Raw genomic sequence first — 24,522 nt, forward strand, 5'->3', positions numbered from 1 at the left:
GGGGATGGCTGATCTATTTGGATCAATTTTTTCGAATAGAAAGAATCAATGAAACTGAGAAGTTGAAGGAAGCTGTGAGAGGGCTCAGAGGGACTGCATTTAGCTGGTATCAAGGTTGGAGGTGGTACAATCCAAATGCAGACTGGATGGACTTTGAGAGAGCACTTATAGAGAAATATCTACCTGAAATTCATTTGGTAGATGATGATGAGGAATCGGATGCCTCTAAATCGAAACCCCAAAGGCAAACTAAATCAATGTTGAGGAAGTTAGACGCCATGGAAGGAGAACAGAAACCAGAAATCATGCAGGAGAGGAGAAACCAAGGGAAAATCATGCCAATAGATGAGAACCAATCACTTGCTTTTGTGCTAGAGAAGCATGACAAAGAAGAGATCGCAAGGGAAGAGCGAAATGAAGAGCTTATGAATATGAGGGAGAATTTGACAAAAGTCATCCGCGTACCACAGATGCCACAACCACCAGTGGAGGTGGCCCTTCCATCACTACTCCCGAAGTCACTTGACGAAATTTTTTTGGAGAAAAAAATAGAGTTGTTGCAGGGGTGTAAGAAGATGACGCTACAGCCACCAACGGTGGTGGCTAATCCATCACCATTATCCAAACCACTATACTTGAATCTTTTTGAGAAAGTGGCAGAGAGTTCTGGATATCAAGATGAGGCGGATAAGAGGCTGCAAATGGAGAACTGGATAGAAGAGAAAATTAGGTCAGAAAAGAAAGTGAAAAAAATGGGCCAATCTAATAAATTAACGGGTCAGGCCCAACTGGATTTTAAATTGCCCCAGACCCAAACCGATAGAGCTTTTGTTTTGAGTGAAAAATGGGCATGTCAGCCCATCGCCTTGTCTAGCCAGACCCACTCTAAAGCTGAACCCATATCCCAACCCGAATCCAGACCCAAACCAATATCCAAAAACAAATTAGACCCAGACCTAAAATCTGCACCGTCACCCAACTTGCAAGATGAGGACGGACATGAGGGGACGAACGCCAACACTTTGGGCGCACTCAAATGGCACCTACACGTTGAACGACCGATGGATAGGGAGGGACAAGAAAGCTACAAATGGAAGGCAGCTCACCCAACAGAATTATCGGTGGCTAAGAAGCATGTGGTGCTTGACGTTGTAACCAAGAAAACGACAAAAGAGCTGCACATCACAAGTCAGGCCTCACCTTCTTCGATCTACGACCATCTTCATGTTTTGGAGGTGGAGATGAATGGAAGCCCACTTGCCAATTACGTGGAGACATTTCAAGCTGGCTATCCTAACAAGGCACGCAAAATTCTGGTGGACTGGAAGCAGTTGCAATTTGGCGGTGTTCAATCCATGCTTGTCGCCTCAGAATATAAAGGAGGTAAGGTTCGTCTCGATGTAAATGGGAAACACTTGTATGATTTGGAGCAATTTAAGTGTGATCCTGAGATTTTGCCTCGGAAGGTGCAAAGTATAATTGAGGGGCAAAGGGTTGTTGAGGTAAAAGAAATAGGAAATGGTGATCTCTTCCTTGTGGAAGGGATATTCTTGACCAAAGGTAGATTGTGTGGGATTTTGAACAATGTGTTGAAGCTAGAACAAATGCTTTCTTTGGCTAAGAAAGGTGGTTTTGATTTCGCAAAAGCTCCTGCTCTTTCAAATCATGAAGTAATTTCGGTTTTGCTGGATGGATTAACCTTAGGGACAACGATTTCTAAAAAGAATGCTGGATATATAGATCTATTCTATATCAAGAAAAGTTTTGGAAGCTGTGAAGGTGGCTGGATTGAACTCAAGGAACTAACTCTCAGCAGAAATTTCCTAAGATTTTTTCTGGCTGTGCAGCTTTCAAGGTCTCTTTTATTGAAAGAAGCACATTGCCATCCTGTTGAAGCATGTCCTTCATGCATAAGTTGGTCCTCACAATTCAAGCATTGGGACCCCGGAGATAGCTATTTTCAGGAAAATCTTCACCTTGAGGACAAGGTGAAAGTTTTGGGAGGGAGTATTGATACGATACCAAACTTATGGTTGAATTCTAGAAGTGTATACAGGGGATCAGTACATGCTGAGTCATCAAATCAGTTATGGGAGAATATTCCCAAATTTGTGAGAGTGGGAATTGGTTAGTAATCGTGGCAAGCATGGCAAGTTTGTTACTGCTGAGCTATTAGAATAAATAGGAGATAGTAGGTGAATGGAAGTATCTTTTGGGCATTTGGAACCTTGGGCACCTTAGGGTGATTTGGGAGAGACTAGGGGCTCTAGAATTCCTCTAGAATTATCCTTTACTGTAATTTCCTTGATTGTTGTAATTCTCTTTTATATTCTGCAAATTGTCTCTGTAATGTGTCTTGCTTAGAGTCTCTGTAATTGTCCTTTGTTTCTGCCTTTACAATACTATTGGTGAAGTTGCTTATTGTAATTCTGTTTTCTTGTCCAATATATATAAAAATCCAGATTCTTCTGGGCCCAAAATAGCTTGTGTTTCTGTTGATTATTTGATTATCTTAGTAGTCTGTATCACACTCCCCCTCAAGCTGGTGCGTATATATCAAAAGCTCCCAGCTTGTTACAAATATGATCTATTCGGGGACCTCTAAGAGCTTTAGTGAATACATCCGCAAGTTGATCATTGGAATTGACAAATGCTGTCTCGATCTCCCTTGACTGGATCTTTTCTCTAACAAAATGACAGTCAATTTCTATATGCTTGGTCCTCTCATGAAAGACTGGGTTAGAGGATATATGCAAAGCGGCTTGGTTGTCACAAATGAGCTTCACAGGCCTTTGTTCACAGAGATGGAGTTCCTTCAGCAATTGACTCAGCGAGATGAGCTCACAGGTTGCATTTGCCATTGCCCGATATTCTGCCTCCGCACTGGATCTGGCGACCACAGTTTGCTTCTTACTCTTCCAAGAGATCAAATTTCCTCCGAAGAGAACACAATACCCTGAGGTGGATCGTCTATCTGAAGGAGAACCTGCCCAGTCAGCATCTGAATAACTAGAGATCTCTGAACTCCCTTTATTTGTATATAATAAACCTCTTCCTGGCGCCTTTTTAATATATCGGAGAATTCTAATAACTGCATCCCAATGGGAGTCACAGGGAGAATCAAGAAATTGACTTGCAACACTCACTGCGAAGGAGATATCTGGCCTTGTCACAGTAAGATAATTCAATTTTCCAACTAGTCGGCGGTAGCGACTAGGATCTGGTAGTGGCTCCCCCTGTCCTGGTAATAACTTAACATTGGGGTCTATAGGTGTATCAATGGGTTTACAGCCTAACATGCCAGTCTCATCTAGGATATCCAGTGCATACTTCCTCTGACAGATGGAAATGCCCCGCCTAGACTGTGCAACTTCGATCCCCAAGAAATATCGAAGTCTGCCAAGATTTTTGGTCTGAAATTGATTGAATAAATGCTCTTTCAACTGATCAATCCCGGTCTGATCACTGCCTGTAATGATAATGTCATCAACATAGACCAGGAGATAAACACACTGGCCAGAAGAGCTATGCAGGTAAAAGACAGAATGATCGGCTTTGCTTCTGATTAATCCAAAGGATTCAACAACTGAACTAAAGCGGCTAAACCAGGCCCGAGGAGATTGCTTCAGGCCATATAAAGATTTCCGAAGTTTACATATCATTCTAGAACTCTCCCCCTGAGCAACAAAACCTGGTGGTTGCTCCATATAAACTTCCTCCTGCAATTCACCATGTAGAAAAGCATTCTTAATATCAAGTTGGAGAAGGGGCCAGTGATGAATGGCGGCAAGGGCAAGAAACAGGCGAACAGAAGCCATCTTAGCAACAGGAGAAAAGGTATCCCCATAATCAAGACCAAAGATCTGTGTGTATCCCTTGGCCACTAAGCGAGCTTTAAGGCGATCAACAGTGCCATCAGGACCAACTTTAACTATGAACACCCATCGACAACCAACAACAGACTTCCCGGGAGGAGCACGAACAAGATCCCAAGTGCCATTGGAGTGAAGTGCCTGCATTTCATCAAGCATCGCCTGGCGCCACCCTGGATGAGATAGTGCTTCACCTGTGGTTTTAGGGATGGAAACAGAAGAGAGACTAGAAACAAAAGTAAAATGTTGTGAAGAAAGTCTGTCATAACTCAAGAAAGAATAAAGGGTATGAAGATTTCGAGTGGATCGAATACCTTTCCGAAGAGTAATGGGAGGAGTCTCTGATGGAGGATCCGGAGGAGAAGAGCCGACGGGAAAGGACGATGAGTCATCAAGAGGCAAAGTCGGAGGAGGTGCAGGATGACGACGCTGGTATGTGAGGAGAGGACGATCTGCAGGTATGGAGGTAATTGGTTGCTCCTCTGGAATAGGGTCACCTGCAGCTGGTAAAGACAAGTCAAGAAAAGGAACAGGAAGGACCTGATCAACTTGGGACACTGGAGACGGAGTAGAGTGAAAAGGCTGCTGATCAAGGAAAGTGACATCAGCAGAAACGATATAACGCTTGAGATCAGGAGAATAGCAACGATACCCTTTTTGAAAACGTGTATACCCAAGGAAAATACAGTTGAAGGCCTTGGATGTCAACTTATCTTTACCAGGAGTAAGATCATGAACAAAACAAGTACAGCCAAAAATATGTAAAGGCAGAGGATAAGAAGATGCTCCGGGAAACAAAATACTGTGGGGAACATCATTATTTAGCACAGAAGAGGGCATGCGGTTGATAAGGAAACATGAGGTGATAATAGCATCTGCCCAAAAACGGAGTGGGACGTTCATATGAATGAGAAGGGTACGTGCAGTTTCAACTAGATGTCTATTTTTACGTTCAGCGACTCCATTTTGTTGTGGAGTGTGGGGACAGGTAGTCTGGTGTATCGTCCCTTGTGTATCCAGAAATTTAGAAAATTCAAGAGACACATACTCTTTTGCATTATCACTGCGCAAGATTTGAATAGAAGCATCAAATTGAGTTTTTATTTCTGCACAAAACTTTTGATAAATTAAAAATAACTCAGAATGATTTTTCATTAAATAAACCCAAGTGCAACGGGAGAAATCATCAATAAAGGTGACAAAATACTGAAAACCCAAAACAGACGTTGTTCGACTCGGACCCCAAATATCAGAATGAACAAATAGAAAAAGGAGCATCAACTCTTTTATTGACTCTATTAGCAAAGGAGGAGCGTGTGTGTTTTCCTCGCTGACAAGAATGACAGTTTAAAGACTTAAGATTGGATAAAAAGGGAACCATATGCTGAAGCTTGGAAAGGTTTGGATGACCCAGACGGCTGTGAATTAGCTCAGGAGACTCTGTGAGAGAACAAGCTACTGGAGAAGGTGGTGCAATCAGATAGTAGAGACCTCGTGACTCAACGCCTGCTCCAATCGTTTTCCCCGTACCCGAATCCTGCATAGAAAAGGATTGTTTAGAGAAGGTAATAGTACATGAAAGAGAATGAATCAACTGGCTAACAGAGATTAAATTAAAAGGAATGCCAGGTATATAATAAACAGAACTCAAAGTTAAAAGGGGAGTTGGGTTGGCTTCCCCAATTCCACGAGCAGGAGCCTTAGTGCCATCAGCAAGAGTGACAGGGGGTAGGTTATTAGAATAAGAAAGTGAAGTGAAGAGATCTTTATTACCACAAAGATGATGAGTAGCACCTGAGTCTATTATCCAGGGTCCAAGAGATGATTGATAAAAACAAGCAACATGATTACCAGTGTCTTGAGTAGGATGCTGAGAATAAACCTTCTTGAGAAGTGCCTCATAGTCGGCACTTGAAAGAGTTACTAATCCAGTTGAAGGTGGCGTAACATCAGTTTGAGCAAATTTGGCAGACGGTGGCTTCAAATGAGGGTACTTCCTATAGCAGCGTTCTTCAAAATGCCCAAGATTCTGGCAATAATTGCAACGAGGCCTCTGTCTGCGGCCACGTCTGCGACCGCGTCCACTGTTCCAATTGGAATCACTGGCCTGGGAAAAGAATGGAGATGGGGTAGTACCGGAGATGATGCCAGTCGTGTTTTTGGACGCATTATTTGAGCTCTCCATCACAAAATAAAAGGAGATGACCAGAAAATAGCAAAGAACTACAAGAAAGCAAGAAATCGCGCAAAAACGTTGCACAAAAGTGTCCAAACAGCGGGTTTTTCACTGATATCTTTCAAACGGATGGGACCCACAACGAACGGAGACCAGATCTGGAAAGAGGGTGAGGAGGCGAGCAAGATGGTGGTGGTCCGGCCTGGAACGGTGGCCGGACGGTGGCTCACGCGCAGGAACAGTGGTTTGGCCGCCGGAGACTTCCACCGGCGCGTGGATGCTCCGATCAACACGCGGCTTGGACAGACAGGGTCGCCTCCCTGAGCCGCTCCTGATCGCGTGGTGGTTGGTCGAAAAAGTCGCCGGAAAAGCAGTCTGACGGCGGTGAACAGTGGCGGACGGTGGTTTCGTGGCGGTTTCCGGCGATGAACAGAGGCTGATGATCTTTTTCCTGATGATACGAGGTTGAGGACAAGAAATTTGTGACTAAATAAGGGTTAGGTGTGAAAGGATGGTTGCCGGTATGATGCACGACAGTAAAAAGAAAGGAAAAGATATATATGCGGAAGCAGAGCCCTCAGATCGAGGGCTCTGATACCAAATTGAATCTGAAATATATTGTATATTCAAGTGTGTAAGTCTGTACAAGGAGACTCTCTATTTATAGAGACTAAAAGACCTAATGGGCCAAGCCCACAATCTAGACTATTCTAGACTATTCTAATAATAATAAATTAATATTATTTCTAACAGTAGGCAACCGGCTTGTTACAAATGCATTCAACCCGAGGATCTCTAAGAGCTTTAGTGACGACATCCGCGAGTTGATCATTGGAGTTGACAAATGCCGTTTTGATTTCTCCTGACTGAATCTTTTCTCAAATGAAATGACAATCAATCTCTATATGTTTGTTTCTCTCATGAAATACAAGATTAGAGGATATATGTAGCGTAGCTTGATTGTAACAAATGAGTGTCATGGGCTATTTCTGTTCACAAAGATGGAGCCCCAGAATCAACTGCTTTAAGTAGATTAGCTCGCAGGTAGCAACTCCCATTGCACGATACTCGACCTCTGCACTAGATCGGGCAACAACAATTTGTTTCTTACTTTTCCATGAAATCAGGTTTCCTCCAAAGAAGACACAATAGCCTGAAGTAGAGCGCTTATCCGAGGGTGATCTTGCCCAATCGGCATCTGAATAACCACAAAATTTTGTATTTCCCTGATTTGAATATAATAAGCTTTTCACTGGTGCTCTTTTGATGTACCCGAGGATCCTCGCAGCAGCATCCCAATGAGAATCACAAGGAAAGTCAAGGAACTGACTAGTGACGCTAACAACAAAAGAAGTATCTTGCCTAGTCACAATGAGATAATTGAGTTTCCCAATCAACATCTGATAACGTCCAGGATCGGATAATGGCTCTCCCTGTCTGGGTAGTAATTTGATAGTAGGATCCATAGGTGTATCAACTGGCTTACACCCCAACATACCAGTCTCCTCTAGGTAAAGAATTGTTATTCCAGCGTGATGGCAATCTCCCTTTAAAAGTTTATGCTGACGCTGATTATGTTGGATCCGTGATTGATCGTCGATCTACCACTGGTTGTTGTATGTGTCTTTGTGGTAACCTAGTGACATGGAGGAGTAAGAAGCAGGATGTGGTTGCCAGGTCAAATGCAGAGACTGAATTTCGAGCTATGGCTCAAAGCATTTGAGAATTATTGTGGTTGAGAATTATACTTGATGATCTCAAAATAAGATTTGATGGACCTATGAAGCTGCTTTGTGATAATAAGTCCGCCATTTATATAGCTCATAATCCAGTTCAACATGATTGGACTAAGCACATTGAGGTCGACCGCTATTTCATCAAAGAGAAACTTGATAGTGGGTTAATCACCACTCCTTACATTCTTTCTGGACGTTAATTATCTGATATTTTGACAAAGGGACTTTCCTAAAAAAGGTTTCAAGAGCTTAATAGCAAGCTGAGAATGATAAATATCTATTCCTCAGCTTGAGGGGGAGTGTTGTAAATAATTGTAATTAGTTATTTATTTATTTTTTCATTCTAGAATCTTCTTTGATCTTAGCCCATTAGGTCATTTAGTCTATTTAAATAGAGCTCTTGTACATTTGTAATACACAATTCAATAATATATTTTTCTTCCATTTTTTAAGTACTTCTGATGTGAGTTTGGAGGGGTTTGCATCAGTGCTGATTCAATGATTTAGAGGAAGGAGCTTGGGGAATATTTATGAAAGACTGACAACTCTACCTTTTAACAGGTTGTGTGGAAGAGTATGTTTAAGATTTTGAGGCATTGATGGCTCAAGCTTCATCAACCACTTAAGTGGAGCAATTGCTGCTTTTTTCATGGGGGACCGTGACAAGAGTGATGTGCAAACTTAGACTGCATGACCTCCAAGATGTGATTTAGGCAATTGACATAGCAACGGATGTTGAGGAGGATCTGAGGGCTATTTGACGAATGGGAAGTGCAAACTTTAAAACTCCAAGTGTTAATTTTCATTATTATTTGGAAGGTTGCACATCTTAACAAGTGTGTGCCATCTAGTGGGGTTGCCCAACTTACTTTCAGGACAGTCACTAGCAAATGGGCTCAAATCATCCATAGGTCTGAGCATTTCATGTTAGAGAGTAGTAGGCTCTATGACAAAACTGAATGGCAATAGGTCTATGGGTCCAAGATGCAGGGGAGCCAATTAACTTCTGTATTATGAATATGTCAAGGAAGGAAGGAAGGTCGTTGTTTTCAGTGTGGGTTATTGTTGGACCTTCGTATAGATACCCAGAGAAAAGCATGATTGTTACCATCCTTGCAGAGGATGAGCTGTTGGATGATGATTGGGAAATTATGGCAATGGAAACCCAAAATTTCGAATTGAAGTAGCCCCCGAAATTTTGTGTCAATGGATGGACTTATACCTATTTTCAGTGGGTGGAATGACCCGACCAAAGACAATGAAGCTTCAAGGTCTGGTACGAGGCAAACCCACATTGATCTTGATTGATAGTGGGGTAAGTCACAATTTTATTGCCCATAGATTTTTGCAGAAACTGGGATTACAAGTTTCCCTTACTCTCGTATGGGGTATGTCTTGGTGATGGATATAGGAGTAGGTATCAGGAGCTATTGTAGAGGCTTCACGGTGCAATTGAATGACTATGTATGCCCTATCTGTGACTTCTATTTGTTTGAATTAGGTAGAGTAGATCTTGTTAGAGATATATAAAATCATTAATGTAAACAACTTAAGCTTTTGGGTTGAATTGGTTCTTTACATGGTATCAGAGCCTCGGTGTCATGGGTTCTATCCTCACCGCCTCCCCACTTTCTCTTATGGAATTTCTTAACACAGGTAGGTGGGCCTGTACATATTGTCCACCCTTCAAGCCCAGTGGGCTCTCGTGTCAGGGGGCGTGTTAGAGATATATAAAACTATTAATGTAGCTTCACCTAACACCTTAACCTTTTGGGTTGATTTGGTTCTCTACAGATCTAATTTCGGGAGTGGCGTGTTTGGAGACACTGAGGAATAAGGGTTAATTGGAGGATCTCATCCATGTCTTTCATGCATTAAGAGCAGCCTGTGAGTTTTAAGGACAATCCTAGCCTCTGTAAGGCTTTGGTTTTCTCTAGGCTCTATTGAAAGTATCTGAAGTTGAGTCTGCCTATTATTTTATTTACTAGCAATGCTTAATTAGCATCGAAAGGGGATCAAAGGATGGCACAACAGACATCCCTGCTCAGAAAATGTCTCAATTCCAACATTTAGTAAAGGAGTTCCCTTGGTTTCCTCTGTTCCAGACGGTCTGCCGCCTAGCTACAATGTTGACTGCCAGGTTCCTATCTGTAAAGTAGGAAGAAATTTGGGAAGACTGTACCCAATGTGGGTGCAGGTCCCTGTATTTATATTCAGAGAATTAAGCTAATAATATGAAGCAGTACAATATAATACAGAGGATGTAAATACCCTCCACACTGATCAAGTGCACTTAAATCTCTACTATACTTAATTAGTAATGATACCCCTCATATTGGAGCATAGATGTTGATCATGGCCAACTTGTCACAATGGTACCCCATGCTCCTCCCATCCAGTGCCTTTGTGAATAAGTCAGCTATCTGTTCTCCAATTCTAACATGTCCAGTGGATTCAAGTCCTTGCTACATACATGTTCACTTTGGTGGTTAGGATGATTGTGCTGCTTCTGCTGCCCCCTTTGGCCTTATCCTCCACTCTCCTCACCCATACTGTTTGTTGTTTTAAACTAGAAATTGAAATAAATATGAAGTAGTGTCTTATAGAAGATTTTACATATATTTCTGAGATGTGTGTGATTGAAATATCTATTAATTTTTAAAGAGTTCGTGTATATTTTTTCATGTCAAATTTCCGAGTTATACATTTTTGCTTGCTGATTTGATTAGGTGGAATACATTTTCTCTGACAAAACCGGGACTCTGACAAGAAACTTAATGGAGTTCTTCAAGTGTTCAATTGGAGGAGAGGTCTATGGAAATGGTGAGACTGAAATTGAGAGGGGAATAGCAGAGCGCAATGGCATGAAAATTGAGGTAGCACATTTATGCATTGCATGAAAGTAGTTGATCGCTAGCAAGAGATCACAGTTGTAATGTATTATTATTTCTCTATAGGAAAATAGATCACCCAATGCAGCGCAAGAGAGGGGTTTTAATTTTGATGATGCTAGGCTTATGAGAGGTGCTTGGAGGAATGAGGCTAATCCTGATGTCTGCAAGGTAAATAATTTTGTTTGACTATGAATTAGTGGCAGCTGTCTGTTTATTCTTTCAACCCAGTTTTGGGTTTCTTGGTTCATGTTTGATCCTTGCTGAGTAAAAAGGTTCTTACTTCATTTACTTTGCTTAATATGTTTATAATGGAAATCAGTTGCTTAAATCCTTGCTTTTCTCATGTTATATATTATTATTGTTGGTATGTATTCTAGAAACTATACGAGATCTCTCAACTGTAACTATCTATTTTGAGTTCCATGCAACACTCTGTATGACTGAGCTGGATGCGTAGAAGTATGTTATTTCTTAGAAATGCTCGTCTTTATTGTGATGTGATGTATTGTGTCCTATAATTTTTAAAATTTGCGATATCCCCGGTGTTGCACTGTATGCATGTCTGTGCTTCCTAGGTAATAACCAGGTCTTATATTTATGTTCCTTATTATCAAGTACAGTTGGAAGAGTCTGGATCCTCCATTTTTGGAAGAGAAGTTGATTCACATTGTTTAACCTTGTTTCTCATTTGGTAGAGATTGTCTATAAGTGAAGCACTTAAGCTGCTTTCTTTGACAATATGCTCATGCCTTGAATTCAGCGATGCAATTTTGTATCATGGTTCAGTTTGTTATATAAGTGAGTAATATTGTTTTGTTTTCTTGCTATGTAGGAATTCTTCAGATGCCTTGCTATTTGCCATACTGTACTTCCCGAAGGTGAAGAGTCCCCTGAGAAGATCAGATATCAAGCTGCATCACCTGATGAGGAAGCTTTGGTTATTGCTGCGAAGCACTTTGGTTTCTTCTTCTACAGGTGCAAAGCTCATACTTTTGACTAGCTCTAATTTTCTGCATAACTGTTTGTATGTTGCACACAAATTATATCAAACTTTCATGGATAATCTGTACTAATACATAATAGTGATTTTTCATTTATGCCAACCCCCCCCCCCCCCCCCCCCTCTCTCTTCTCTCTCTCTCTCTCTGTGTGTGTGAGTTTTACAAAGGCAATGATGGGGAAAAAGGTGTAAGGATTGAACCTCCAGCATTAATATTACAACCAAGCAAAGGCTTTGTCAGTGCCATTCGAGCTACAAACTCATTGTTGGTTTTGTTCTTTTAATAGGATGGTGGTCTTGTGTCCAAATTCTGACCGTAGATATAACACCCCCTATCTAATCATAAAAATGTTACTTATGTTGGTTTTTATACTATTAATAATTAAACTTTAGTTATAAGAAAACAAGGACCACTAATCATATATAAATATGATTGTTACATTTAGACTAGTTAATTATGCTTAAAAATTATACATAACTTTTTTTCCAACTAGAAGGGGAGTCTTGTACCCTAAAGGCAGAGTCTGAGTTGAGCTGTTATTTGAGAAGCTCAATGGCAGCATGAGTGCTTGTCTCCTTCGTAACCCTATATATGCATTTTGATTCTTGGTTCTGCTACTGGTTTTTTATAGAGCTGCTAGATTTTGAGGTTATTTCAGTTTTTGTTCATGCTATTTGTTATAATTCTTTGTCAGACGCACACCTACAACGATATATGTTCGTGAATCTCATGTTCAGAAGATGGGCCAAATTCAAGATGTGTCTTATGAGATTTTAAATGTGCTTGAGTTTAATAGGTAACCATTTCTGCTACTTGTACATAATTCTAATTTTAAGGTTTTAACATTTTCTTCTGACCATTAATAGTACAAGGAAACGTCAGTCTGTTGTATGTCGTTATCCAGATGGGAGGCTTTTACTATACTGTAAGGTAATAGTTTCTTGAGGCTTCTCCACAAGATTAAAAAGTTGCATGGCTTTGGCTAAGATGACATCTTCTGAGGAACTTGCTTTTCACAGGGTGCTGATACTGTAATCTATGAAAGACTCGCTGATGGTAATAATGATATCAAGAAAGTGACTAGGAATCATTTGGAACAATTTGGATCTGCTGGACTACGTACATTATGCCTGGCCTACAAAGAATTGCATCCTGATGTCTATGAAAGCTGGAATGAGAAGTTTATCCAGGCCAAGTCTTCTCTACATGATCGTGAAAAGAAATTAGACGAGGTACAGTTTATGCATGGTGGCTTTTATGTGCATATTTAGCATCAATGATTTATATTTTTGGAATAGCTTAACTTGATAACAAGTTAAATTTCACTAAAAGTGATTCGCTGAAAACACATGAATGATTTTATATATTTCTAACATACTAATAGAACACACGCACAACACGGAATAAAAACAAGTATATATTTGAATATAACTCTGATGTCATACACCGGAAAAAGAAGGTTAACACTGGAAAAGACGGGAAAAAACCATACAGAAGGGAATTCGAGAGGCCCTCACTCTATACCCACTCACTTTTAACAAAGAAGCTAAGTTCGAACTTGAAAGTTCAAAAAGAAACTACCTTTATCGTATAGCGAAGTTGCGTACATGGATGTATGATAGGGAAGGAGCTCTTGACAATGGGTGCTGCCAAGCTTGACGGGGAGGGAACTGCTACCATGTTTGATCCTAAAATATATTTTTCTGAAGTAATGATTGAACTTGGCTTGGCTATGGATGGAGGGAAAGGCAGCCTTTCTATGGCAGACTATATTGGAGGAGAAGTTCTCAAGATTCATGAAGATCTTGTAATCAGGGCTATGTCAATTTTCCCGGTATAACAAAAAAAAAGTAACAGAAAACTTTAGTTTTGAATTCTACTTGGAATTTCCCCCAGCTAGTCTGAAGGTCTAGTTAATTGAAGGAGCTTCTGAAGCTGAAGGCCTTATTAGTGAAGAGAATGGGTCATTTTGATACAATACCACCCTCAAGATCAATTTAGGGAAAGCAATGGGGCCAAGACATCAATAAGGAAGCTAGGAAGGAATATTCATGAACTGTGTCATCTGGTAATTACTAACAGAGTGGAGGAAAATGTGATTGGCAGCATAGGCAACGTGAGGGTGATTGACCATTGTTCCCCTGTATTTAAACAAATTTATCACTATATATTAATTTTAACCTTTTATCAAAATTATATACCAATCTACCCCAATTGACCACTTTTTACTGAAAGTTACTCGAGTAACTGGCCTATGACTTACTCGAGTAAACCGGTCTTATTTACTCTAGTAAACCAGAGAAGTGGGTAATTCAAATATGGATCCACGAACATTTTTTATTGAAACAAAGTTCTAATGTCTTGCACATGTATAAATGGACTTGGGATGAGTGTTTGTGAGTCATTTACAATTGAGGGCAATCCTCATTCAATTTAAGGTTGAAATGATTTTTTGATGATATTCAATATGACTTGTTAAATTTAGTTTATTTTTTATTTTATTAATCTATGCTTATTATTTTATGCACACACATATTTGGACTTCATATATGGGTTCACGGGTTCAAAACAATTGAGGACAATCTCCATTCAAGATCAAGCTCTTTATACCTTAAAATAGTGTAAATTTTGGATGGAGATAACTTTTGTCTCAATTGTATGAATCGGGTTTTTTTTATTTTTTTTTATGTAACTTTTCGAGATCTACGCAACGACAAGTCAAATTTTTTTAAAAAAAAAATGCTTCCTTGATGAGTTTTGGGAATGACAAAGGAATATCATGTGTTGCTTTTGAAGATTTATGCCCATTTGACACATTTTATTTCTATGCATGATGTTTTTTAATTTCTATTCTTATTTCTTACTATCTAACAATAACAAATAATGGTAACTCATTATTTCAATAGACAACTTGTCAAATAGTAGGCATCTGTATCCCAAAAGTTGATGAAGTATGTGACAAAGAGGCTCAATGGAATAACTGTATATGAAGAATATATAATTCGGCATAGTTGACGCTCACTCGAGTAAGTGGGTTACTTAATCGAGTAATTAAACTTATTAGAGTGCGTGAACTGGTCAAACAGGAACAAATTGGTATATAGTTTGGGAAGAGTGGAAAAGTGGTAATTCTTTTTCAATAGAAAAATAAAAAAAAAACACTCCCCATTAAACCCGACTAGCGAGTGTGGGGTGAGAGCAATCCTTGTACACAGTCTTATCCTTGCAAATAATTACAAAGAGGTTGTTTCCTGGATTCAAACCTGTAACCTTTCAGTCACAAAGGAACAGCTTTACTCCTGCTCCAGTTTTTTTAAAATACAAGGGCAAAATGGTCAATCAGCGGCTACGTGAAGATTATGCAACTGTTATAAAAAGAAAGTGGTGCAGATCGAGGAATTATCTTGGGAATTATTGTGATCCTTTTGTATATTGGGAGAGACCCCTGAGCCTCTGAAATTGCTCAGGAATATCATTTCCATTTTTCTTTATTAGTTTTCGTTTATACCAATCCCTCCTCTAGTACCTATCAATTGGTATTAGAGCTCTCAACCAGGTAACTGTGGTATTATAAAACAAAAAAAATGGAAAGCAGATTTGAAGATTGGAAGGAAAGGGGGAAGCAAGTTGAAGAAACTCAAAAGGAGATACTCAGCTTGATGAACTTCTTCAGAAGACAAAGTGTCACTGCCTCAGGTTGTGCAAAAATTTTGAAGAGAGGGAGATAAGCAATACTCAGAAGGAGGAAAAATTTGTGGTTGTAAATCTGCCCACTGAAGCAATATGCGCAAAGAAATACAACCATGGAGAAGAGGAGGTTCGAGGTTCACTAAACACCGCTGAGGAGAGTCACAACAAAATCCCATGGAAGGAGAAGAGATGCTAAGGAAGGACGTAGGTTTAACGAAAGGATTGTTGGTGGCTAAGACACCTTTCCAAACAGCGGTGGTAGTCGAACTGTGGAATCAAATTGGCATAAGGAATCCTCGCAGTTGTTGAAAAAAGTAGCAAAAAATGGAAAGAGGAGGGCAATGGGTTTACACGGTGCACTTGAGAGAGGCTGCGAGAAGCACAAACAAATTCCAGTAAAAGGCACACTAGGTCAAGGAGTGAATTAGGGAAATTGGGTTGTGGTGCTGGCTTTTCCTGCTCTATTATATGCTAATGGATAGTGTATGATTGATCGTAAAATGGCTATTTATAAGTATCCAATTGATATTCAAGCACTTATCTTCATAGCTTTAAGATATGCCTTGCAATTGCTTAAAGGGAAAGAGTTCATGGAACAAATTGTCAAACACTTGCATGCCTTAAGCTATCATCTGAGAAGCTATTTTGGGTTGGGTTGGAAGCAACTTGATGATGAATATCGCTTTCGGAACAGAAAAGTACTCGCATATTCCTAATTTTCTACCTGATTAGATTTTTGATTTCATGTCTCATCGTGGTGGTTACTTTACTGGGAATGTCAGTCCTGCTAGGATTGATATCAGCTGGTTTTTCCTTGGAAATTGCATTACAATCTTGTCCAATGTGATTACTCCTAAGCAATTTCATGTAACTAACAAAGATGATCAGCACTGTTTCTGGTTTCCTTCATGTGCAAGTCTATTTGGGTGTAATTTTGACCCAAGACCCAAGATTAGGAAGGACGTGGAAATTCAGTTTGACACCTTACACAACCATGCCCATCTCTTACCTTTATAGGAAAGAGAATTTGAGTTTGTCTTATTTCTATTGTCTGACTGTGATCGACTTACTATCAACCCTCCATGGAGTAGTTCATAGGTGAATGCGATAGAGAGTGATAGTGAGTATCATGATTCATGGCTTTATGAGACATACGTATGGGCTCTTCCCCGGCCAATCTCCAAGTTGAAAATTTATAATCTTAAACTGGTGGGAGTTGCAAAAGAGAGTTGGGATCCTAGTGGAAGTTATAATGTTTTTTTACATAAAAAGGTCCTTAATGGGATACTGGTAAAAATTGTCAGGCTTTTGTACATTTGTGGAGTCCTACAATTCAAAACGTGGGATCCAAGAGGATGGTTTTTTTTTTTGCGTGTGCTTGACTTGCACTTTGAGGACAAGATGCTTAAAAAGAGGAGTATTGATACAATACCACCCTTATTGGCAATTTAGGGAAAGCAATAGGGCCAAGACATCAATAACGTAGTTAGGAAGGAATATTCATGAAATATGCCATTTGGTAATTACTAATAGAATGGAGGGAAAATGTGATAGGCAGGATAGGCAACATGAAGATTATGCAACTGCTATAAAAAGAAAGCGGTGCGGTTAGAAGAATGATCTTTGGAAATTATTGGGATACTTTAGGATATTGGGAGAGACTCCTGAGCCTCTCGAATTGCTCAAGAATATCTTTGTTTTCCTTTCTTTCATCTTCTATTTCATTTTCCTTGTAAACTTGTTGGTTGTTTCTTTCTTTTGGTGTATCTCAAAGATGCAAAAAAATTATCTCATAATAAATTGAAAGTAAAGAGGTGTATATTATTGAATTATATAATATCTGTACAAGGATTCTCTATTTAAAGAGATTAAAAAACCTAATGGGCTAAGCCCAAAGACACTTCTAGAGTATTCTAGCTAATACAAATAATAAGTAAATAATGACAACATTAATTCTAATATTTACAATACTCCCTCTCAAGCTGAGGAATGGATATTTATCATTCCTAGCTTGCTAGTAAGCTCTTGAAACCTGTCATTAGGAAGACCCTTAGTCAAGACATCAACCAATTGACAACTAGATGGAATATATGGAGTAGTGATCAGTCCGCTATCTAGTTTCTCCTTGATGAAGTGGCGATCAATCTCAATATGTTTAGTTCGGTCGTGTTGGACTGGATTGTTGGTTATACAAATAGCTGATTTGTTATCTCAAAGTAACTTCATAGACCCTTCACATCTCACCTTGAGATCATCGAGAATGATTTTCAGCCATAATAACCCACAGATACCTTGAGCCATGGCCCGGAATTCTGTTTCTGCACTCGACCTAGCAACCACATTTTTCTTTTAACTTCTCCATGTTATGAGATTCCACAGTGAAACATACAATAGCCCGAGGTAGATTGTCGGTCAGTCACGGATCCAACATAATCGGCATTTGTATACACTTCTAAGGATAAATTTCCTCCTTTGGAATAATAGTCCTCTGCCCGGTATGCCTTTTAGATATTGGAGAATCCTATCCACAGCTCGCGAGTGTTTTTCCCTCGGGTCATGCATGAATTGACTAATAATACTAACTGCATAAGCTAGATCAGGTCTAGTATAAGCTAGGTATATCAATCTTCCCACTATTTCGTTGATACTGTACTTCGTCAACTGGAGGACTCTCATTTTCACTTCCTAGTTTGTGATTTTGCTCAATTGGAGTACTGGAAGGTTTACACCCAAGTTTTCCTGCTTTCTTAAGGAGATCAAGAACATATTTCCGTTGACAAATAAAGATCCCTTGCTTTGAATGAGCAACTTCTATCCCAAGAAAATATCTCAGTTTTCCAAGCTCTTTAACGTCAAATTCAGCAGTCAGTCTTTCTTGCAGAGCATGCTTCTCATCTATATCATCCCCTGTTATGATAATGTCATCAACATAAATTAGAAGGATAGTGAGAATGTTTAAAGAGAAGTGTATGATCCCCTTGACTTTGCTTGTATCCCAATGAAAGCGAAGAAGGATTGACCACGTGAGATTGACTTACCAAGCTTCTTCAGAACCTGTTGCCTTCCATGAAGACGATAACAAACATCTTTTGTGTGACCTGGTCTTTTACAATAGTTACACCAATGCCACTCTTTACTGGGCTTAGATGGAAAAAACTTTGGAGGTGGCTTAGCCGAAATCATAGCAGACTCGTCAGTGGGCTCAGAATCAGAAGGATCTGGAGTAGTGACTTTAGATGAGAGCATGTCAGATCCTTCGGACAACTTGGTATCCATCATGACAGCCCTGCGACTTTCTTCACCCCTGACAGTGTGAAAAACTTCAGAAAGAGTAGGTAATTTTTCCTTACCAAGAATTTGAACCCGAATAGGTTTATATTCTGAGTTGAGGCCACATAGAAAATCAAAAATCCGATTTCTTTCAACAGAGGTGGCAAGAGTGGCTGCATCCTTGCTAAACTCCATCTTCAAACTCTGGTACTGATTAAGCTCAATCCATAATGCATTTAGAATGCCATACTACTCTGTTACAGAGAAAGAGCCTTGCTTGGTAGAAAAAATCCTATTCTAAAGATCGTAGCAAGTAGCGGCATCTTGTTTCATTGAATAGGTTTGCTTAAGAACATCCCAGATCTCAAAAATAGTAGGTAAGAACGTGCAATGTTGACTAACCTCAGGAGTCATCGAGTTCCATAGCCACGTCATAATAAGAGAATCTTCATTATCCCAATAATCAAATTTTGGATCTGTCTTGGCAGGAACAGGTCCTTCAAGATGAGCAATCTTATGATGCCCTTTGAGAATAGTACGAACAAGCTGAGACCATTGCAAATAGTTTTTTCCATTAAGACGATAATTCTGATGGAGAACAGGCAGATCATTTGGACTAAAAGAAGCCATAGAAGATGTAACAGATGATTAATTAATTGCAGTATCTTCAACTTCTGACTCTGACATAAAGTTTAAGATGACAAAGAAAATGAAAAAACTTCGCCGGAACGGTAACAAAAGCAATTTAGGAATGAAAATCGTCGTCGGAACAGTGACGAAACCATTGTGGGACCACTGTTGGACTCCGTGACTGAGGCAAAATACCACGATAGGCACATATCCGGACTCGCAATGAGGAGGCGTGTTGGTCTGTCCAAGTCGCGCGTGCAGAAGACGGTGCAGAAGACGCCACATGTGCCGCTGCAAGGTTTGGAAAGGCGCATCTGTTTCACGCGCGAGGGAGTGTGACGGACAGTCTCGAGATGGGTCCTGGACAGAGAAGATCGCTTGTTGTGGCGATCACAACCATGGGTAGATCGCCGGAAAACTTGCCGGAACAGTGATCGGAGACAGTGGTCTATGGCGACGCTGATGTGAACAAATAATGGTCCTCTCGGTCCAAAAGGTCGCAGGAAATTTTTTTCCTGTGGCAGCTGATGGCGGCGAGTAAAAAAATAAGGGTTTTGCTTTAAAACGGTAGTTGCAAAAGAGCCCTTAGGATCGAGGGCTTTGATACCAAATTAAAAGTAAAGAGTCATATATTATTGAATTATATAATATCTGTACTAGGTTTCTCTATTTAAAGAGATTAAAAAACCCAATGGGCTAAGTCCAAGACACTTCTAGAGTATTATAGCTAATACAAATAATATGCAAATAATTACAACATTAATTCTAATATTTACAATATAATATGAATCTCATTTCCATTTTTCTTTGTTAGTTCTCTTTTATCCCAATCCCTCCTCTAGTAACTATCACATTCTTTGGCCTTGATGATGTTAGTTTGTCTGAATTTTATTCTTGTGCTCTTCCAATTCCTGCAAGTTTTTCCAAAGAGCCATCTCTGGGGATTGAAGATGGGCAATGATATCCTGGTGGTAGTTACTATGCTTCCTGCGTAAGTTGGTCTTTTGCATTTCATGCAATGGGACCCGGGGGATGGTTTTTCTTGGCTAACCATTCACCTTGAGGATAAGGTGGATCTTTGGGGGGAAGTATTGATAGGACATCAGGCATAAGGGTGGTCTTTAGGAATTGGTATAGGGGATTGTTAGCTCTTTTCCATGCTGAGTCACCAAGGCAGAATATTCCCCATTCTGTTAGATGAGAAAACAGTTATGAAGTAGAGGGAATGAGGGAATGCATATCATCCATGCTGCTTAAAAGGGTGCACTATCAACAAGGAAAGGGTTCTTTGGGCTGGGATAGGACTTGGGAGAGACCAGTAGCCTCTTTAATTTGTCTAGGTTATCTTCTTCTTACCATGTTCTGCTTCTGTAATCTGTAACCTCATTTGATGGTTGATTTTCCTTATCTCAACCTTGTAATTTCACTGGATTCTTGTTGAGCCAGTGTCTTTAATACAATTTTCCTTTGATTGTTCCATTTTCTTCCCTCTAAGTCTTGGCAGGGTATCAGTTTCCTTTCTGGAACTGCATACAATAAACTAGAAGTAACCTTGTCACTGATCAAGTCAAAAGCTATGTACTAAATATCAAGTTATAAAAAATAACGGGTGCAGAATGTTCATATTTTATTGTGCGTAAAGTTACTAATTTGCATTATTCTATTCTTGCTGATACCCCTAGAAATAATACAGGTGGCAGAACTTATTGAGAATGATCTCATTTTGATTGGTAGCACTGCCATAGAAGACAAGCTTCAAGAGGGAGTACCAGCTTGCATAGAGACTCTCCAAAGAGCTGGTATTAAAATTTGGGTTCTTACAGGGGACAAGATTGAAACAGCAATAAACATAGCGTATGGTGAGTCTGTTTTGAATTAGAGATGTTTTTATATGCTGATCTGTTTTTTTTTTTTCCCAACAGTTAAGTTGTTATCATTTTATATCTTGTTTCCACCCCCTTGCTGCAGCATGCAGTTTAATAAACAATGAGATGAAGCAATTTGTTATCAGTTCAGAAACTGATGCAATTAGAGAAGTTGAAGATAGGGTAAGCTTCACATTTTTGCTTCCATGTTATGCTCATAGTTCTTAGTGTTTCTGATTGTAATAGTTGTATTGTTTTGTAATTTGTTCAGGGTGACCAAGTGGAAATTGCACGATTTATTAAAGAAGAAGTGAAAAAAGAGCTGAAGAAGTGTCTTGAGGAAGCAGAGAGCTATTTTCATACTCTATCTGGACCAAAATTAGCACTTGTGATTGATGGAAAATGTCTAATGTATGCATTGGATCCAAGTTTAAGAGTGATGCTGCTGAATCTAAGTTTGAATTGTCATGCTGTTGTTTGCTGCCGAGTTTCTCCTCTACAAAAAGCACAGGTAAAATTCATATGCCATGGTCAATAACTTGTTATGGATAGCTGTTACACTTATTATTCTTGTTTATAAGTAGAGAGTTTATGTTGTCAAGAAAGCGAATTTTGATTCAATTTTTGGCCTAGTTATTTGGAGTGCTTGAAGTAAATGCCAAGTAGAATTTGGTGCCGTTTGGCATATGCAATTTTGTCAATGTGTTCACTATCTCTGCTTACAGGTCACAAGTATGGTCAAGAAAGGTGCACGAAAAATAACACTTAGTATTGGTGATGGAGCCAATGATGTTAGCATGATTCAAGCTGCTCATGTTGGTGTTGGCATAAGTGGGATGGAGGGAATGCAAGCTGTGATGGCTAGCGATTTTGCCATTGCACAGTTTCGTTACCTTGCAGATTTGCTTCTTGTTCATGGCCGGTGGTCATATCTGCGAATATGCAAGGTATCATGTTTTTGCAAACTACACAGTGTATTCACTTGCATAGCTGTTTATTTCTTATAACACACTTGAAACTTGGTTATTGCAGGTGGTGTTATACTTTTTTTACAAGAATCTCACGTTTACTCTTACTCAGTTTTGGTTTACTTTTCAAACTGGATTTTCTGGTCAGAGATTTTATGATGATTGGTTTCAGTCATTATTTAATGTTATCTTTACAGCACTGCCAGTGATCATTGTTGGACTATTTGACAAGGTAGCATATTCTTTCCAATTATATGGGATTGCAGTTTCTTTTGGGAAGGGTTATTTCATCGATGGAAACACATACCATTTGCTTGTATCAATCGCCTTGTGCATCACTAGTTAAAATACAATTTTTCTTCATTGTTGGCTTGTTTTAATTAGTTACTTGTGCTTTTGGCAGGATGTTAGTGCATCACTATCAAAGAAATATCCTGAACTATACATGGAGGGAATAAGAAATGTCTTCTTCAAATGGAGAGTTGTGGCTATATGGGCCTTTTTTTCTGTATACCAGTCTCTAATATTCTACTTTTTTGTCAGTTCGTCAAGTTTAAGTGCTAAAAACTCAGCAGGAAAGATATTTGGACTCTGGGATGTCAGTACAATGGCCTTCACATGTGTTGTAATAACCGTCAACTTGCGACTATTTATGATTTGTAATTCGATCACAAGATGGCACTATATTAGTGTTGGTGGAAGTATATTAGCCTGGTTTATTTTTATTTTTATATACTCAGGGATTACCACTCCTTATGATCGACAGGTGAATTCCCTCTCACACTGTGTGTGTTTAAAAAGTAACACTGGCTTTTTCCATATCATCCCTTAAAAACACTGTTAATTGAGTTCTGTTTCATTTGTCTGCAGGAGAATATTTATTTTGTCATATATGTCTTGATGAGTACATTCTATTTCTACCTCACACTAGTTCTTGTTCCTGTTGCTGCTCTTTTCTGTGACTTTGTTTACCAAGGGTAAGGTTCAGATTTAAAGAACTCTTGTGTTTTTGTCTATGCATGCTATTGGTGGAGATATCATTATGCTGATGGGGCTGCATGATTATAGAACGTAAGATCAAGATACACAAAGATAAATAACTTTTGCGTTGGAAATTTAACATTTCCATTCACATGAAACCTTTTTTATTTAAATATCGAAATTGAGTCATGTTCTGGAAGTCAAACAGATAATAGAGGAAAGAGGTCTCGGTTTTGAAATAACCATTTTTTACTATGATGTTTATTTGATTAAAATCGTAGCAGCAATATGATCTCTCATGGTACTCATAACGTGATTTTGCATTTCGATAAGGTAAACAGCTTTTTATGGACAGTTGAACATTTGTGTTTTTTTGCATGCATGGTTGCAACATATAGCTTTGTAGCATATAAAAAAGTTGACATTTTTTAACTATAATTATAGGTCTCAGTTTTCATTCCCATCTTTTTTTTAGGGACTTTGGCCTTTGTTCATTTCTGTTCGTCTGGTTGCAGGGTTCAAAGATGGTTCTTTCCCTATGATTATCAGATTATTCAAGAAATGCATAGACATGAGCTTGATAACACTGGTAGGGCACAGCTGCTAGAGATCGGGAACCAGCTTACACCAGCTGAGGCAAGGAGCTATGCAATATCTCAACTCCCACGTGAGCTATCAAAGCACACCGGGTTTGCTTTTGATTCACCTGGGTACGAATCCTTTTTTGCTGCACAGCTTGGTGTTTATGCCCCACCAAAGGCATGGGATGTTGCAAGACGAGCTAGCATGAAATCACGGCCAAAGATTGGGCATAAAAAGTAATTTGTTGTAGGATGATTGTACATTTCGTTAGTTTTGGTTTTCCATTTTGAGAGCCAGCCCTAGGAATTCTGTAAAATTAGAATGTGCCATATAAAATATTTGGTTATTTTCATTTTTAGTATATATTGTGTTGTTTCTTTTGGGGAATTAGAGCAGGTTTTCAGGATTCTTAGATGTACATTCCACGACATTTAGCAATTCATATAGTAATTTTTCTGAAATGCGGGGTTGTACAATTTCTTTTTCAGTTGATTCGGGGAGCTCAGTACTTTTTATTTGTATTTGATTTACTAACAAGTATTTTAATATTTGCAATGTTGGTCTGTTGAAATTTACGCATAAAGTGTTGAGAACATTTCACTTTCTTGTGGTTCACCCTGCTATATGAAAACATAAAAATAGAAGAATGAACCTTTCGTTTTGCACAATTTAACGCATTATTTAGCATTCTATATCGACTTAGTTCCTGTTTGTGAGGTTTTATTTTTAGTTTTTTTTTTCTTCTTACAAGCAGAATTTTAGTCAAATATGTTTTTACAAAAGTTTTGATTATAAATTTTTTATTTTTTTTTTATAATGAACAAAATAAGCAAAAGCTAAAAGTTCTTTAGGGGAGT

General features: G+C 39.1%; 1 protein-coding gene across 1 annotated transcript in view; it reads left to right on the top strand.

Annotated features, from left to right (window-relative positions):
* The window catches only part of LOC133285122 (phospholipid-transporting ATPase 3-like), a 46,955-nt gene extending 22,869 nt beyond the window's left edge, over positions 1-24,086 (top strand). The window contains exons 13-26 of the mRNA XM_061482296.1: positions 10,514-10,660; positions 10,742-10,846; positions 11,511-11,653; positions 12,374-12,475; positions 12,546-12,609; positions 12,699-12,911; positions 20,963-21,128; positions 21,238-21,317; positions 21,406-21,645; positions 21,860-22,081; positions 22,167-22,334; positions 22,506-22,868; positions 22,973-23,079; positions 23,599-24,086. Of these exons, the coding sequence (XP_061338280.1) occupies positions 10,514-10,660; positions 10,742-10,846; positions 11,511-11,653; positions 12,374-12,475; positions 12,546-12,609; positions 12,699-12,911; positions 20,963-21,128; positions 21,238-21,317; positions 21,406-21,645; positions 21,860-22,081; positions 22,167-22,334; positions 22,506-22,868; positions 22,973-23,079; positions 23,599-23,905 (2,427 nt within the window). The 3' untranslated portion in view covers positions 23,906-24,086. The remainder of the gene's footprint in view (positions 1-10,513; positions 10,661-10,741; positions 10,847-11,510; positions 11,654-12,373; positions 12,476-12,545; positions 12,610-12,698; positions 12,912-20,962; positions 21,129-21,237; positions 21,318-21,405; positions 21,646-21,859; positions 22,082-22,166; positions 22,335-22,505; positions 22,869-22,972; positions 23,080-23,598) is intronic.
* Positions 24,087-24,522: the final 436 nt, after the last annotated feature.

This window comes from Gastrolobium bilobum, unplaced genomic scaffold, assembly GCF_033153095.1.
Source record: "Gastrolobium bilobum isolate Gb01-03AN ecotype WA unplaced genomic scaffold, APGP_CSIRO_Gbil_v1 utg94591, whole genome shotgun sequence".
Classification (NCBI taxonomy): Eukaryota; Viridiplantae; Streptophyta; class Magnoliopsida; order Fabales; family Fabaceae; genus Gastrolobium; species Gastrolobium bilobum.